This window comes from Salmo salar, chromosome 18 (assembly GCF_965601325.2).
Source record: "Salmo salar chromosome 18, fSalSal1, whole genome shotgun sequence".
Classification (NCBI taxonomy): domain Eukaryota; kingdom Metazoa; phylum Chordata; class Actinopteri; order Salmoniformes; family Salmonidae; genus Salmo; species Salmo salar.
The window spans coordinates 80,543,661-80,559,588 of NC_138308.1; the positions used below are offsets into that span (position 1 = coordinate 80,543,661).

The following is a 15,928-nucleotide window of genomic DNA, read 5'->3' on the forward strand; positions in this document are numbered from 1 at the left end:
TAGTATTTGAAATAATTATTTGAAAATACTTTCAAATAGGCTATTTATAGGAAATTATTTGAAAATACTTTCAAATACTTCCAATAGAAGCAGCTGACTGAAAATTAGTATTTAAATAACACATAATCACATACACATGGTTACTGCTCAGTGCTCAGCAATCCAGTTGGGCATCTCATTTTCCATCATGAGAGAGAGAGAGGTGGGGGGAGAGAGAGAGGTGGTGGGGAGAGAGAGAGGTGGTGGGGAGAGAGAGAGGTGGTGGGGGAGAGAGAGAGGTGGTGGGAGAGAGAGAGGTGGGGGAGAGAGAGAGGTGGTGGGAGAGAGAGAAGTGGTGGGAGAGAGAGAGGTGGGGGGAGAGAGAGAGAAGTGGGAGAGAGAGAGGTGGGGGGAGAGAGAGGTGGGGGGGAAGTTGGTGGGGAGAGCGAGGTGGTGGGAGACAGAGAGGTGGGGGGAGAGAGAGGTGGGGGGGAAGTTGGTGGGGAGAGAGAGGTGATGCACTGTTTAATTGAAAGCTTGGATTAGCTCGTCTGGTTCTGTTGTTCTGTCACTTCATTCAACCCTGTCACGTGCATGCGCACGGAGGCCCCCTCTCTATGGCATGCAAATAACGGGGCCCCTCTTCAAGGGTAAATTGCCATTGGCCTCCTGTTATTCAACATTTTATAACAAAGATATGACACAACTACAAGACAAGTTGTATTTTGGGTGAGATTGAGAAATGTAATTAGATTTGAAGAGTTGTTGTTATTTCTTTCCCATTTCCATTGCTGTTTTGGAGATGGGCAAGGGTTCTAATGTGAGTGGACAGACTGGGCACCAATAGGCCTATATGTGCGTCATAGTCCATGGCAGGGAGGGACTGGACTTGGGCTGGGGCCTGCTTCTTTCAGGGGCATTACAGACCCAGGCTCACTGCCACACATTCTAAGAATACGTCCCAAATAGCACCCTCTTCCCTACATAGTGCACTACTTTTGACCAGAGCCATATGGGCCCTGGTCAAAAGTAGTGCACTGCCTAGGGAATATGGTGTCATTTTGGATGGGCCTTAGTCTCCCATGGGACTGAATACTTGGAATGGAGGTAGGAAAGGTTGGAAAACAGATCATCAGATTTCTGTAGAGTTTGCTCACATACTCCTTGACTTTTCTGGTTTTGTTACATGCTGCTAACCATCAAACAAAACATTCCAGGCAGCAACACGCATGAATAACCTGTTTTAAAAACGGTTTTGTTGTATACAGTTCAGTTGTATGTAATCTGTCATTTGTACAATATACATAATTAACTGTGGATGTGTTGAGAGTAAACTGTGGATAATCACATTGAACACACACACACACTATGAAGAATCAGTGCACGATAAGACAAACCTATGTGTGTTTGATTAACATTGAGAAATCCCTCAGTAGCAGCCTGAACAAGTCACTGAGCAGGCAGTGTGTGAGTAAAACCATGGTTCAGGGCTGCACGTCCCTCACGTCAACACAGTACTCTCCCTTGCCCTGCCCTGGCAGGATCCTGCACTTAGAGGGAACATACACAGGAAAAAGGGACCAAAAGCTAGCTGCAGCTTCCCCCTCCCTCTGTGGTTTAGGTGGCCTCTGTTCTCCTTTCTCCCCCTCTCTCTCCCCCCCCTCTCTCTCCCCCCCCTCTCTCTGTGGTTTAGGTGGCCTCTGTTCTCCTTTCTCCCCTGCTCTCTCTCCCCCTCTCTCTCCCCCCCTCTCTCTGTGGTTTAGGTGGCCTCTGTTCTCCTTTCTCCCCTGCTCTCTCTCCCCCTCTCTCTCCCCCCCTCTCTCTGTGGTTTAGGTGGCCTCTGTTCTCATTTCTCCCCTGCTCTCTCTCCCCCTCTCTCTCTCCCCCTCTCTCTGTGGTTTAGGTGGGCTCTGTTCTCCTTTCTCCCCCTCTCTCTCCCCCCCCCTCTCTGTGGTTTAGGTGGCCTCTGTTCTCCTTTCTCCCCCTCTCTCTCTCCCCCCTCTCTCTCTCCCCTATCTCTCTCTCTCCCCCTCTCTCTGTGGTTTAGGTGGCCACTGTTCTCCTTTCTCCCCTGCTCTCTCTCCCCCCTCTCTCTCTCCCCCTCTCTCTCTCCCCTATCTCTCTCTCTCCCCCTCTCTCTGTGGTTTAGGTGGCCACTGTTCTCCTTTCTCCCCTGCTCTCTCTCCCCCTCTCTCTCTCCCCCTCTCCTCCCCCTCTCTCTTTCTCCATTTCTACCTTTCTCTCTCCCCATCTCTCTCCCCATCTCTCCCTCCCCCTCCCCCACTGGACTGGGCTGGTTGTTTTCTGTTCTAGGCTCTGTGATCGCTGTTCTCTGCCAGAGACTTGCTGTACTACAGACAGTAATGACCAGGGCCCCAAATTCCTCACCACTGACCAGGCCATCTAGTGTATGTGTGTGTGCATGTGTGAATGTGTATGTGCGTGTGTGACTGTGTATGTGTATGTGTGCGTGTGCGTGTGTGCATGCGTTTGTGACCCAGAGAGAGAAAAAAAGTGTGTTTGAGTGGTTTATTAATACACAAAGAATGTATTATCGCTGTGTGACTTTGGCTACACTGCAGGATTGTTATCTTTCCTGCCCAGCCTGCTCTCTTTCCCCCACTCTCCAATGTACACTACTGCCCATACAATAACAAGCAAGGTTATATTCTGTAGTCAGAGTCTCACCAATTACAATGGTGCCCTAAACACCCGTAGGAATTCCTAAGTGACTAAATTGATCAGTGACTGTCGATATGAAGAGCTGAGATTTAGGTGGGCATGGTCCAACTTCCTAAAGTTAGTGCTTTGCCAAGCAACGTGTGACTTAGTATAATGGATTCACTGTGTCTGTCTATGAGATAGGATTGCAGAGGGGGGAGAGATGAGAGAGAGATGGTGAGAGAAAGAGAATAGAGTTGTTTTGAGAAAGCTATTTTTGCCCATTGTGACTGACTCTTAACAGAGTGGAATGGGTGTCACACTGAAATGAGTCCTCCTTTGGCCTGACCTCTAAGTGTCAAAAGGGCTAACAGAGTGTGTGAGAGGTATCACATCTTTATGAAATGACCTCATCCCTGTGAGTGCAGAGAAAGCTGTAGCAGCCAGGAAAACACACACACACACACACACACACACACACACACACACACACACACACACACACACACACACACACACACACACACACACACTCCCTAACCAACAATAAGTGATTACCAGGTTAGAGGGTTTTAGCTACAGATTGCACGTCTGCACAGTACGGTGACAGGCTTCTGTGTGGGCAAGGGTTTGCAAGGAAAGCGTGAGTTTGTCAGCAGCCCCGCCGCCCTCTCTTGATGTTACCACAGATCAGAGCTAAATGGAGCTCTGTGATGATGGAAGACCTTGTGAGAGGTTTTAGAATAGAAAGTCATTTGATTGTTTCCACAGAGAGTCATTACATTTCTCTGTTCTATTCAGGGGGGCTCCTAACAGTAGGTCAGTGGAACACAGGGTAAATAGCAGGATTAAAGGGTCAGTCAAACAGGGTATTTATTTTGAGATCTCCTGAATGAATAGACAGCTATACAGACGACACTCTGCTGAAAGGTTTTTACCAGACAGCTCTTCTGTCTCAGTTGAGTACCACCATTCTCTTCTATTTCTTTAACATTGTAATCAATTGCATATTTGTTCATTGCTGTGGACAGAGGGGCCCCCCGTTTATCTTATCTCCAAGGGCCACACGGGTAGAGTACTGACAAGACCTGAGGTTAGAATTTAATAGATGAACCATTGACCCAACAAACATTCATCTAATCAGACACACACACACACACACACACACACACACACACACACACACACACACACACACACACACACACACACACACACACACAGATCAAAGAGCAGAGCTGTAGGCCAGAGCAAATCAAAGTAGGGTTTGTGTGTGTGTGCGTGCATGCGTGTGTGCGTTTGACTTCAATGAGAGGTATAGTAGGGTGGGTAGTGTGCGCCAAGCCAAGATAGCCTGTCTATACATGCTAACGCTAAATATACATTGAATCTAAATACATTCAGAGTCATTGACAGACAGACTGCCAGGAGCATAGTCTCGACACATCCAAGCCATAGTCAATGTACTGTATTCAGTGGGCCTGCATACATCAATTAATGTTTGCATTTACTATGCAAATATCATCTATTGCATGAAATCCTTTCAGCGTCACTATAACTGCCTGACTAAATGCCGAGAGGATGAGATCCATGGAGTTCAAGTTCTCTGACTTTCACATAGCATGCATCTTAATGCCAATTAGACGTGCCTTGGGTAGCAGACTTGACATGACGTGAGCATTATATCTCTCTATGCACATATAATCTCTCTAAGCACCTACGGTGCTATATGGTATGATGGGCCAGGCATGCCTTATCCTGTCTTGAGTTGTATGTGTCGTGTGACCTCTGTGTAATTCAAGCCAAGGCTTTTAATCGGCTGCTCTAGCCGTCGCCCATAGCCCGTTGACGTCCATTGACTGGATTATGTGTGTGAACGCTCGCCTGCGACCCGATAGAAATGAGCTAAGCCTCATCAGTCATCATCGTGTCATGTCATTGAACCCTTTGTCCCCTCATAGACTGGACCAATTCCATTATTAATTCCACTGGCCTAGTGGACTGGACGGGACTAATTCCATTATGGTTCGACCCCCTGTGAGTGAGGATGAGGTGAAGACCCATCAGACTCATCCTCTCTGTAACGTCTGGTTGATAGAGGTTCATTCAGAGTCGGTGGCCACATACGCTTTGTGGGAGTGAATGTGGGTTTGTTTTGTTGGCTAGTTGTCGTGTTAACTGTTATCAGGGCCAGGTTAAACAGTTGGTAGTCTCTCGCGACGGCCTTAACAATCGACTAGCTGATTTGGCTCTTGTGATGAGGTTAATCAATTAGCTATGAATTTGCGGTTGTGGTTTGATATGTTGTGGTTTGTTATGATATGCAGAAGTCATTCCAATCCACACAAAGGTCTAGGGCTTGGCATTTGAGACAAATGATGTGTAAAAGCTATGGAACTACAAGTCAAGATAACAGAAACAGATAAACACACCAAAATCTACAGGAGAAGACTGTTTTAAAAAAAAATTCTCCCCTCACTCCTCCATTCATATATTTCTCTCTCTCTCTCTTTCTCTCTCTCTCCTCAGTGGCCCTCAGCTCCCCTCAGCTCCAGACATGGGTGTGAAGGTGCTCCAGTGCTTCCCCTGGTACAGACGCTGTAAAGAGCGATGCAAGGCTAAACAGTGCCCCCCACCTGCAGGTGAGAGAACTACAGGCTGTCAGTTACATTACATAGTAGTGCATTACATATTAGAGTTGTACATGACATTACGTAGTTAGTTACATACAATATCATTGTCACTGTCAGCCGTTACATAGTGAAAAGGGCAGACAGTGCCCCCTACCTGCAGGTGAGAGAACTACAAACTTCCACATATAGTACTTATTACAGTATTATATGCATTAGCATTATCATTATGTCAGAACTCCCCAGACCTTACATAGTTAATTACATACAGTATCATTATGTCAGAACTCCCCAGCCCTTACATAGTTAATTACATACATTATCATTATGTCAGAACTCCCCAGCCATTACATTGTTAATTACATACATTATCATTATGTCAGAACTCCCCAGCCCTTACATAGTTAATTACATACATTATCATTATGTCAGAACTCCCCAGCCATTACATAGTTAATTACATACAGTATCATTATGTCAGAACTCCCCAGCCATTACATAGTTAATTACATACAGTATCATTATGTCAGAACTCCCCAGCCCTTATATAGTTAATTACATACATTATCATTATGTCAGAACTCCCCAGCCATTACATAGTTAATTACATACAGTATCATTATGTCAGAACTCCCCAGCCATTACATAGTTAATTACATACAGTATCATTATGTCAGAACTCCCCAGCCCTTACATAGTTAATTACATACAGTATCATTATGTCAGAACTCCCCAGCCCTTACAGAGTTAATTACATACATTATCATTATGTCAGAACTCCCCAGCCATTACATAGTTAATTACATACAGTATCATTATGTCAGAACTCCCCAGCCATTAAATAGTTAATTACATACAGTATCATTATGTCAGAACTCCCCAGCCCTTACATAGTTAATTACATACAGTATCATTATGTCAGAACTCCCCAGCTCTTACATAGTTAATTACATACAGTATCATTATGTCAGAACTCCCCAGCCCTTACATAGTTAATTACATACAGTATCATTATGTCAGAACTCCCCAGCCCTTACATAGTTAATTACATACAGTATCATTATGTCAGAACTCCCCAGCCATTACATAGTTAATTACATACAGTATCATTATGTCAGAACTCCCCAGCCCTTACATAGTTAATTACATACAGTATCATTATGTCAGAACTCCCCAGCCATTAAATAGTTAATTACATACAGTATCATTATGTCAGAACTCCCCAGCCCTTACATAGTTAATTACATACAGTATCATTATGTCAGAACTCCCCAGCTCTTACATAGTTAATTACATACAGTATCATTATGTCAGAACTCCCCAGCCCTTACATAGTTAATTACATACAGTATCATTATGTCAGAACTCCCCAGCCCTTACATAGTTAATTACATACAGTATCATTATGTCAGAACTCCCCAGCCATTACATAGTTAATTACATACAGTATCATTATGTCAGAACTCCCCAGCCCTTACATAGTTAATTACATACAGTATCATTATGTCAGAACTCCCCAGCCATTACATAGTTAATTACATACAGTATCATTATGTCAGAACTCCCCAGCCATTACATAGTTAATTACATACATTATCATTATGTCAGAACTCCCCAGCCATTACATAGTTAATTACATACAGTATCATTATGTCAGAACTCCCCAGCCATTACATAGTTAATTACATACAGTATCATTATGTCAGAACTCCCCAGCCATTACATAGTTAATTACATACTATATCATTATGTCAGAACTCCCCAGCCATTACATAGTTAATTACATACAGTATCATTATGTCAGAACTCCCCAGCCATTACATAGTTAATTACATACATTATCATTATGTCAGAACTCCCCAGCCATTACATAGTTAATTACATACATTATCATTATGTCATAACTCCCCAGCCATTACATATTTAGTTAAAAAAATTATCATTATGTCAGAACTCCCCAGCCCTTACAGAGTTAATTACATACATTATCATTATGTCAGAACTCCCCAGGGCTGTCTGTGCAGTAATAATATGCTGCACAACTAATCTATGATTATCAAAAACACACATATTTGGAAGACATGTTGAAACAAGTGCCATGATATAACCAGGTATGTCAGAGTTGGCTACAGTGAAGGTCTTGCTCCGGGCTCCGCTTATGAAAGTCAATCATGAGTTTTATGTCACTCTGTTCTTCTTTTCCTGTCCACTTCCCAGTATTATAACAGTCCGTCAATCATTTAGTCATTCGTTATTCGTTCATTCCACCTACACCTTTGTAATGAAGAGCCTGCTCTATTAGATTTACATCATTCGAATGTCAACGAAGTTGATATCACGTCACATTTAAGTTACGAAAAGACACGAGGGATGACGCATACCATTATGTATGTTAAATAGCATGATCGAATCATCCCTCACTATGTAGACACGTAGAGACATGGCAACAACAACAACATCATGAAAAAAGATGCTAAAACGTTGCGTGCTACTGGTTCAATAACTCCTCTCTCTCTCCGTCCCTCCGTCCTTCCTCCCTCCAGTCCCCAGTGAGGAGATGAAGCCCCGCCTGTCGTCCACGGTGTCGTGTGGTAGCGAGGGCGAGAGCAGCAGCAGTCTGAGTGGCTCCCAGATCTACTTCTCCACCAAGGCTCGCCTCTCCTTCAGACACCAGATGGACAGCAACTTCAACGCAGTGGACGCCACCTGCTGAATAGATCAGCCCCGACGTGCCGAGTAGTGTTCATTAGGCATCAAACGGAAGAAAAAGGACTGAAATAGGGAGGGAATACCTGGGCTTGTCCGATAAGAAACGCTCATTTTTGGTTTCCGTTGTGAAACATTTTTGCTACGGTGTACCCTAATGAATATGACCCTGGCTTACAGTGCTGGGAATGACACTTTAGTATCTACTGATCCCTCCTGTCATCATCGCCATCGCCCCAAAATGAACTCTCGCCCCTCCGCTATGACGTCCATTATTATAGCTCAACAGAACATAGAATGTAAAGGACTGAGACTTAATCTACTCAGTGGTACCTATGTACTCAACGTTCGTTCTCAACTCCCCCTTCAGAAGTGACTGTGAAAAGGATGGACATATCACAGTAGATTGAGTTCTTCACTAGAGAAATGCTGAATGCACTGCTGGTGTGGCTAGTAGAGATGGAAAAATGTTTACTACATCATTACCAACCAAGTGCATCATTTTGCAAATTCACAACTGCAAATTCAAGTCTTTAAAATACAAGCTGTTGAATATAAGAAAATGATGCTCTCTCAACTTTAAATATGGCCTTTTTGGTTTTTATCCTAACACTATCCTAACTTGCTGAAAAAACATGGTAACTAGATTTTGATTGGTTTGGCTGATGAAGATACTAATGAGTTTGTGCCTTTTCACCTCTTTTGAACATTTCCTCAATTAAATTCAGTTTGGTGCTGGCTGTCTTCTTCTAGTGCCCTTTTCAACTGGCTGCTTGGAATGCATCTACACTTTATTCATATCTAGAAATGTTAACCTGCAGCTCCTCCAGCTTACGTGCAGCTCTTACCTTTACTTCTGATGGCATCTTATGGGGAACATCAGTGAATGGAGGAGAAAGTCAACAGATTGTTCTGGAAGACATTTCAACAGTGTTTTGGTGCTTTCGTTGGGTTCTACAACCCACCCTCTAACAGTGAAATATTTTCCCTGCTTCACCTACTAGTTTAAGGATAATAAATACTCATGTTTTTCCACTTCTAACTGTTTTATATATTTTTGTACAAATTGTGAAAATGATTGTACGAGAACGTAGCAGCATACATCTGGTGCTACTGTGGTAAGTTTGGAATGAGACATGTATGTGATTCCTAATTACTGTGAAGAAAATATTGATACATTTCCAATGTTAATGTTTTTCTTTTAATCAAAGTAAATCAATCAAGATCCCCAAACTAGCCGGTCCTCACTTTGTATAATGTAGTGCTGTTGTCATGGGAACAGACAAAATGTACTAACAAACTAATACAAAAAAAAGTATATACGGAAATGTTTTTGGGTGGATTCATTGTGCAGTATGTCTGACTCGCATCATAGAGATCCAGAAATATTCCTTCAACCATATTTATTACAAAATGTTGTAATTGGTACAAAAAAAGACATAAAAACCAGAAGGCAGTCCATCAGACACTGAGCATTGCTGAGTGTTTCCCCTCGGCGTCTAAGTTCATACCGTGACCTAACATGTTTATAACAGGACAAGTAGGTGACCACGATGACCCCATGTAAGGCGTTTAGGACCACTCTCTACATGTTCTTGGGTTTGGAGATGACTCCGTCTGGGTAACGTTTCTTGAAGCGAGCCACGACATCAGGATCCAAGAGGTGAATGCCATCTAACTGATTACCAAGAGTTACCCTGAGAGAGAAAAAAAGAACGCTTAGAAAATGAAAGAATACTCACATACCTCATTTACAAATTCAATGAACACACACCACACACACGTACCAGTTGGGTTGGACATTGTGAGGTCTGCCAAAGAGCTCAATCTTCCTGGTACCAGGTGAGAGTCTCTCAATCATTCCATAAATCTCATCTGGCTTGTGGCTGGTGGAACGCACCTGGAGAGAGAGAGAGAGGTGGTGGGGAGAGAAAGAGGTAGAGACAAAAGACAAGAATGAGAGAGCAGGAGAGGGAGAGAGAATAGATAGGGTTGAGTTAAAACATTCTAGGCTCTCGTAGGATTGGAACATCAAATGGATTGTGTTTGACCCCTGACCTCGGCCACGATGACATCACAGTCCAGCCCTCTGTTGAATCCCTGGGGCTGTCCCTTCACGCCCACCTGAGAAGCACATACACATCAATACAACTGTACACACACACACACAATTATACCACAATAACAGCAAATATACACCACTGACTGCACTACACTGCCCAGAGCCCACAGAGTCAGATAAGAGGTATGCTGGCACACAACATCACACTCACCAAGCAGTGCTCCTTCCCATGATTGAGCCAGTGACCAGTCCTCCCGGTACGGATGATTCTCTGTAACTGGTTGGTCTTCACCCAAATGATCTCATCAACACGCTCATAGCTACGAGAAGAAAAAAAAGCATGGCTATGACCAACGGTCAGATTACGACTTACTTACTTACTGGTCCCAAAGGTTGATGAATAAAGACTTACCCCCAAAGACTCAGACATTCTCTACCCAACTCCATAGCCCTAAAAGAAATATAGATAGGCATGAAGACTGAACAGCCTATTGAAAAAAGTGAAAGATGTCAATCAAAGCAACAATCAACGTAAACAAAAATCAAGAGTTTATGGCTCGTTATCATATAATTAACCTCGGTCAGACCCTGCATGCCCATTAGCATGCACTGTTCTTCTGGCAGCTGATTGGTCGAGTAGAAACACACTATTCCACTCATATCTGATTGGTGGCGGTACCTGCCAGTCACCCAGAGGAAGAGGAAGCCGTCGTCCTGAAGGACGGGGATGTGGAGCTTCCTCATCTCATCGTCCGTCAGAGTTCCGTAGGGCAGCTCCATGTGGATATCCCAGGGAGGGTCGGCCATCACCACAGAGAACTTCCCCAGAATCGACACGTCCAGGACCCGGATGTCACAACAGATCCACTGTGATGGGGGACAAAACCGGATCACACTGGATTGAACCGCAGCATCAGTCTGACCACTTCTGGAGATAACTGACATCACCTATGTAGACAGATTAATTTACCTAATTTCTCCCTTAGGGGAATTACACCATCAGACACATGTACCAAAATAAAAGCCTGTGTCGTAAAAGCCTAGTCTCCCTCCTCCTCTTCCTCCCTTTTCATAGGCCTCCCCCTTTTCCCTTCATGTCCCTCTCCCTCCTCTCTCACTTTATTCCTCCTCTCCCTCACCTGAGAGGGGAACAGTTTCCCCACGTTGCTGTCTTCCTCCCCCTGGTGTAGTCCCACCTCCATGCCCCCGGCCTGGGGCCCCATCAGGCCCCCCTCTGCCTCTGGAGGGGCGTCGATCTCATAGTGCACGTATTTACAGGTGTCCATGTGGAAACAGGTGTTGAGGAAGGAGCAGTCTCCAAGACTCTCGTCTGTATGCTTGTTGATGATGCGTCTGAGAGAAGGGAGAGATGACAGGGCTCAGCCAATACAGCGGGACCAGATAAGATGCTTCAGCCAATTAAAATAGACTGTAAGTGATTAAATGGAGACATACAGCCAATCACAAGGCTGCGGGGGCCAGACGGATTACCACCAACTGGCAGGTGTCTTCACTGACATTTTCAACATGTCCCTGATTGAGTCTGTAATACCAACATGTTTCAAGCAGACCACCATAGTCCCTGTGCCCAAGAACACTAAGGTAACCTGCCTAAATGACTACAGATCCGTAACACTCACGTCCGTAGCCATGAAGTGCTTTGAAAGGCTGGTAATGTCTCACATAAACACCATTATCCCAGAAACCCTACACCCACTCCAATTTGCATACCGCCCAAACAGATCCACAGATGATAGAATCTCTATTGCACTCCACACTGCCCTTTCCTACCTGGACAAAAGGAACATCTACGTGAGAACGCTATTCATTGACTACAGCTCAGCGTTCAACACCATAGTGCCCTCAAAGCTCATCACTAAGCTAAGGATCCTGGGACTAAACACCTCCCTCAGCAACTGGATCCTGGACTTCCTGACGGGCCGCCCCCAGGTGGTGAGGGTAGTAGCAACACATCTGCCACGCTGATCCTCAACACTGGAGCCCCTCAGGGGTGCATGCTCAGTCCCCTCCTGTACTCCCTGTTCACCCACGACTGCATGGCCAGACATGACTCCAACACCATCATTAAGTTTGCAGATGACACAACAGTGGTAGGCCTGATCACCGACAACGACGAGACAGCCTATAGGGAGGTCAGAGACCTCAACCTAACCAAGAATAAGGAGATGATTGTGGACTACAGGAAAAGGAGGACCGAGCACGCCCCTATTCTCATCGATGGTGCTGTAGTATATCAGGTTGAGAACTTCAAGTTCCTTGGTGTCCACATCACCAACAATCTAGAATGGTCCAAACACACCAAGACAGTCGTGAAGAGAGCACGACAAAGCCTATTCCCCCTCAGGAGACTGAAAAGATTTGGCATGGGTCCTCAGATTCTCAAAAGGTTCTACAGCTGCAACATCGAGAGCATCCTGACTGGTTAAATCACTGCCTGGAACGGCAACTGCTCATAGTGCATACGGCCCAGTACATCACCGGGGCTAAGCTGCCTGCCCCCCAGGACCTCAACACCAGGCGGTGACAGAGGAAGGCCCTAAAAATTGTCAAAGACCCCAGTCATAGACTGTTCTCTCTACTACCGCATGGCAAGAAATTGTTTTTATTTCTTTACTTATCAATTGTTCACCTAATAACTTTTTTTTTACTTAAAAATTGCACTGTTGGTTAGAGCCTGTAAGTAAGCATTTCACTAAGGTCTACACCTGTTGTATTGGGAACACGTGACAAACTTTGATTTGATAAGGGATGTGATCAGCACAACAACAAAATCAGGAAAAAGGCGATTTGGGGTTGGGTTAAATGAAATGATGCAAAAAAGTAATCAGCAATACGCCTCCCAAGTGGCGCAGCGGTCTAAGACAATGCATCACAGTGCTAGAGGCGCCACCACTGTCACAACCGGCTGTGATCGGGAGTCCCATAGGGCGGCGCACAAATGGCCCAGCATCGTCCGTGTTAGGGCAGGGTTTGGCCGGATGGGCTTTACACGTCTCATCGCGCACTAGGGATTCCTTGAGGCGGCCCGGACACCAGCAGGCTGACCTCGGTGGTCAGTTGAACAGTGTTTCCTCTGACACATTGGTGCGGCTGGCTTCCGGGTTAATCGGGCAGGTGTTAAGTGCGGTTTGGCTGGTCATGTTTCGGAAGACTCACGACTCGACCTTCGCCTCGCGAGCTGGTTGGGGAGTTGCAGCGATGAGACAAGATTGAAATTGGGAAGAAAAAGGGGCTAAAAAAAAGTTATCAAGAATAAAACAGATTTGGGAGTGTACTCTTATGGTTGTGTGGCAGCAGTACTGACCGGAAGTGCAGCTTGGTGCAGGGCTGGGGTGTGAACCCAGACCGCGTACACTCCTCTTTGGTCCCGTGGTCACAGAACTCCTGGACCTGAGCACGACCGCGTGAGCGGAACTTCTCAACAATGGACTGCTCTTTAGCTGTGCTGGTGTTCAGAAGCTCCAGGATTTCTCTGCTCATCTATAACACACACACACACACACACACACACACACACACACACACACACACACACACACACACACACACACACACACACACACACACACACACACACACACACACACACACACACACACACACACACACGGAAGGAATTTGATTTCGCCATTGACTGTGTGGTTGAAAAATGGATTGAACATTGGGCAGTATAATAAGGTTTGTACTGATATGGTTCAAACTACCCCCAGGGTATCCCCATCTCTTTCCCCTCCCTCTACCAAGGTGTGAATGTACCTTCTTGCTCTGCTGCTCCTTGGTGGACTGCTGGTTCAGGAGGCTCTCTATCTCCATGTCCAGGTGAGACGTCTGCCCCTTACTGGTCCTGCCCTGTTTATCTGCCCCGCCCCTTCCTCCTCCAGCCTTCCAATCAGAGGGCCCGGTCAGCTGGGAGGAGGAAGCCGGTGCCAGGGAGATGGAGGAAGTGGGCGGAGGGGAGGGCGGGCTCTGGAGAGCAGGGGAGGAACCTGGCGGACGTTTATGGTGGGCTTGGTCCTCTGCTTTCCTCTTCCTCTGGCCTAAGGCCCCGCCCCCAATCATGGCCCAGAGTTTTGTGTGGTCCACGGAGATGACGAGCGTTGAGGAAGAAGAGGAGGGGGAGGTGGCCACAGATGGCTGCCGGACTTCGATGAGCTCCTGGGCAGAGAATTTGAGCAGCAGACTCTGGATGCAGCCATGGGTGACAGGCACTTCAGACTGTGGAGGCGAAAATAGAAGTGGAATGAGAGAAAAGGGAAAGGATAGGAAAAGGAATGTGATACAGTTATGGGAATAGTGGCTAATGAGTGACAAAGCGATTATTCATATCCATAGACTTCATAAAATTTGCAATAGCAATCAGCACACACATATACTATCCAGACCTGGGTTCAAATACTATTTTAGGCAATTCAATTACTTTTCAATACATTTCAAAACAACTATTTAGATAACCTTTATTTGAAAAAACAAGTAGTTGAATATTGGAATGTACAGTGAGGGATAAAAGTATTTGATCCCCTGCTGATTTTGTACGTTTGCCCACTGACAAAGAAATGATCAGTCTATAATTTTAATGGTAGGTTTATTTGAACAGTGAGAGACAGAATAACAACAACAAAATCCAGGAAAACACATGTCAAAAATGTTATACATTGATTTGCATTTTAATGAGGGAAAAAAGTATTTGAAAATACTCAAATACACTCCCATGCATTTAACCCAGGTATTTGAAAATAGGATTTTAACTAACTAGATAAATACTATTTGGTTTTTTACAAATAAACATTCAAATAAAAGTAGTAGTTGTTTTGGGCGGTGTATTTGAAAATACTCAAATACACAGACAAAAGTACTTAAATAACAAATACTCAACTCAAATACACATGTATTTGAACCCTGGTCACAATTTTAGTTTTAGCAAACATTAGATCTTGGTCACAAGGATACACACTCACAGTGTTGAGCTCATCAGTGATGGCCAAGGAGTCAGTGGGCAGTGAGAGGCTCAGGTCCGACAGATAACCCAGGAGTCTCTTCTCTAGTTCAGGGTCCGGGGGACGTTCAGCCTCCTCCTGTGGGGGACTCTGGAGGGCTGGTCCTGGACTCTCACTCCGCGCTGCAGCCCCTTCAGTACTGCTGCCTCCCACCTCTGAGAAAAGAAAACCATAGGTTGTAAATCCCATTAGCAGTAACAGTGCTTATGCAGATTAAGAACTTTGGTCACTAGTTAACGTTATTCGTTAGTATCTGGACCATATAGCTAGGTGTCCACAGACAATGCACAAGTATTGACATTTGCTGAACTTTTTCAACTTTAACCATCAGCATAGAATCAAATACATCTGTGTGTTGAAATCCCTATTGTCTAATCTTATTTCCCCATCCCGCCTCTCTCTAGCTAGCTAACACGTTAGCATAAAGACATACCTGCAGCGAGTTGCGTGGGGTCTTTCCGTCGCCTCTGCAGTCTCTCTCGCAGCGAGTCCAGCTGCTTCTTGTGTGCTTGGATGTTGCTCCATGTATCCGACATTTAGAGTAGGAGCTACCGCGAAAATGAATCGAAAACGGGGCATGCAAGATCACTTAGTTTAGTGGGATAATGTGGCCACTGCTCGCACTGTGTCGGACTAGCAACAACAACGAATGACTGGTTCCCCCTTGTTGTTGGAGGAAACCACCTAGACAGACAAATCCAAAATCTAACAGCTAACTTTTCTTATTGCAAGCAGAATTTTTCACCTCTCAGAACTCGTTGAAATAAATGTTTTACATAATGTTAGGTCGTGACAACTATAAAGCAATCGATATGTTAAAATGAGCACAAGACGGATGTTTTTTGAAAACGGACACATTTCCGGTTAAAAAAAGG

General features: G+C 44.9%; 1 protein-coding gene and 1 long non-coding RNA gene across 2 annotated transcripts in view; one reads left to right on the top strand and one right to left on the bottom strand.

Annotated features, from left to right (window-relative positions):
- Positions 1-8,598, top strand: part of LOC106577779 (uncharacterized) — a 10,026-nt gene extending 1,428 nt beyond the window's left edge. Inside the window, exons 2-3 of the long non-coding RNA XR_001322197.3 lie at positions 5,170-5,282; positions 7,814-8,598. This is a non-coding gene — a long non-coding RNA (uncharacterized LOC106577779). The remainder of the gene's footprint in view (positions 1-5,169; positions 5,283-7,813) is intronic.
- A 766-nt stretch (positions 8,599-9,364) lies between these two features.
- On the bottom strand, positions 9,365-15,872 carry mettl3 (methyltransferase like 3). Its single transcript, XM_014156116.3, has 11 exons — positions 15,487-15,872; positions 15,015-15,208; positions 13,816-14,274; positions 13,364-13,539; positions 11,178-11,391; positions 10,718-10,905; positions 10,451-10,489; positions 10,250-10,358; positions 10,035-10,100; positions 9,764-9,876; positions 9,365-9,673 (listed from the first exon to the last, which is right to left on the bottom strand). The coding sequence occupies exons 1-11, from the start codon at positions 15,587-15,589 to the stop codon at positions 9,562-9,564; spliced, it is 1,773 nt and encodes a 590-aa protein (XP_014011591.2). The 5' UTR covers positions 15,590-15,872; the 3' UTR covers positions 9,365-9,561.
- Between the last annotated feature and the right edge of the window lie 56 nt (positions 15,873-15,928).

Bases quoted from the DNA above. Each gene is read 5' to 3' on its own strand.
- mettl3 (XM_014156116.3), bottom strand. From the start codon at position 15,589: ATGTCGGATACATGGAGCAACATCCAAGCACACAAGAAGCAGCTGGAC. The intron at 10,906-11,177 runs GTGAGGGAGAGG...CCCCCATCACAG, and splicing joins GGAAACTGTTCCCCTCTCAG to TGGATCTGTTGTGACATCCG. The intron at 10,359-10,450 runs GTAAGTCTTTAT...TTCTTCTCGTAG, and splicing joins GAATGTCTGAGTCTTTGGGG to CTATGAGCGTGTTGATGAGA.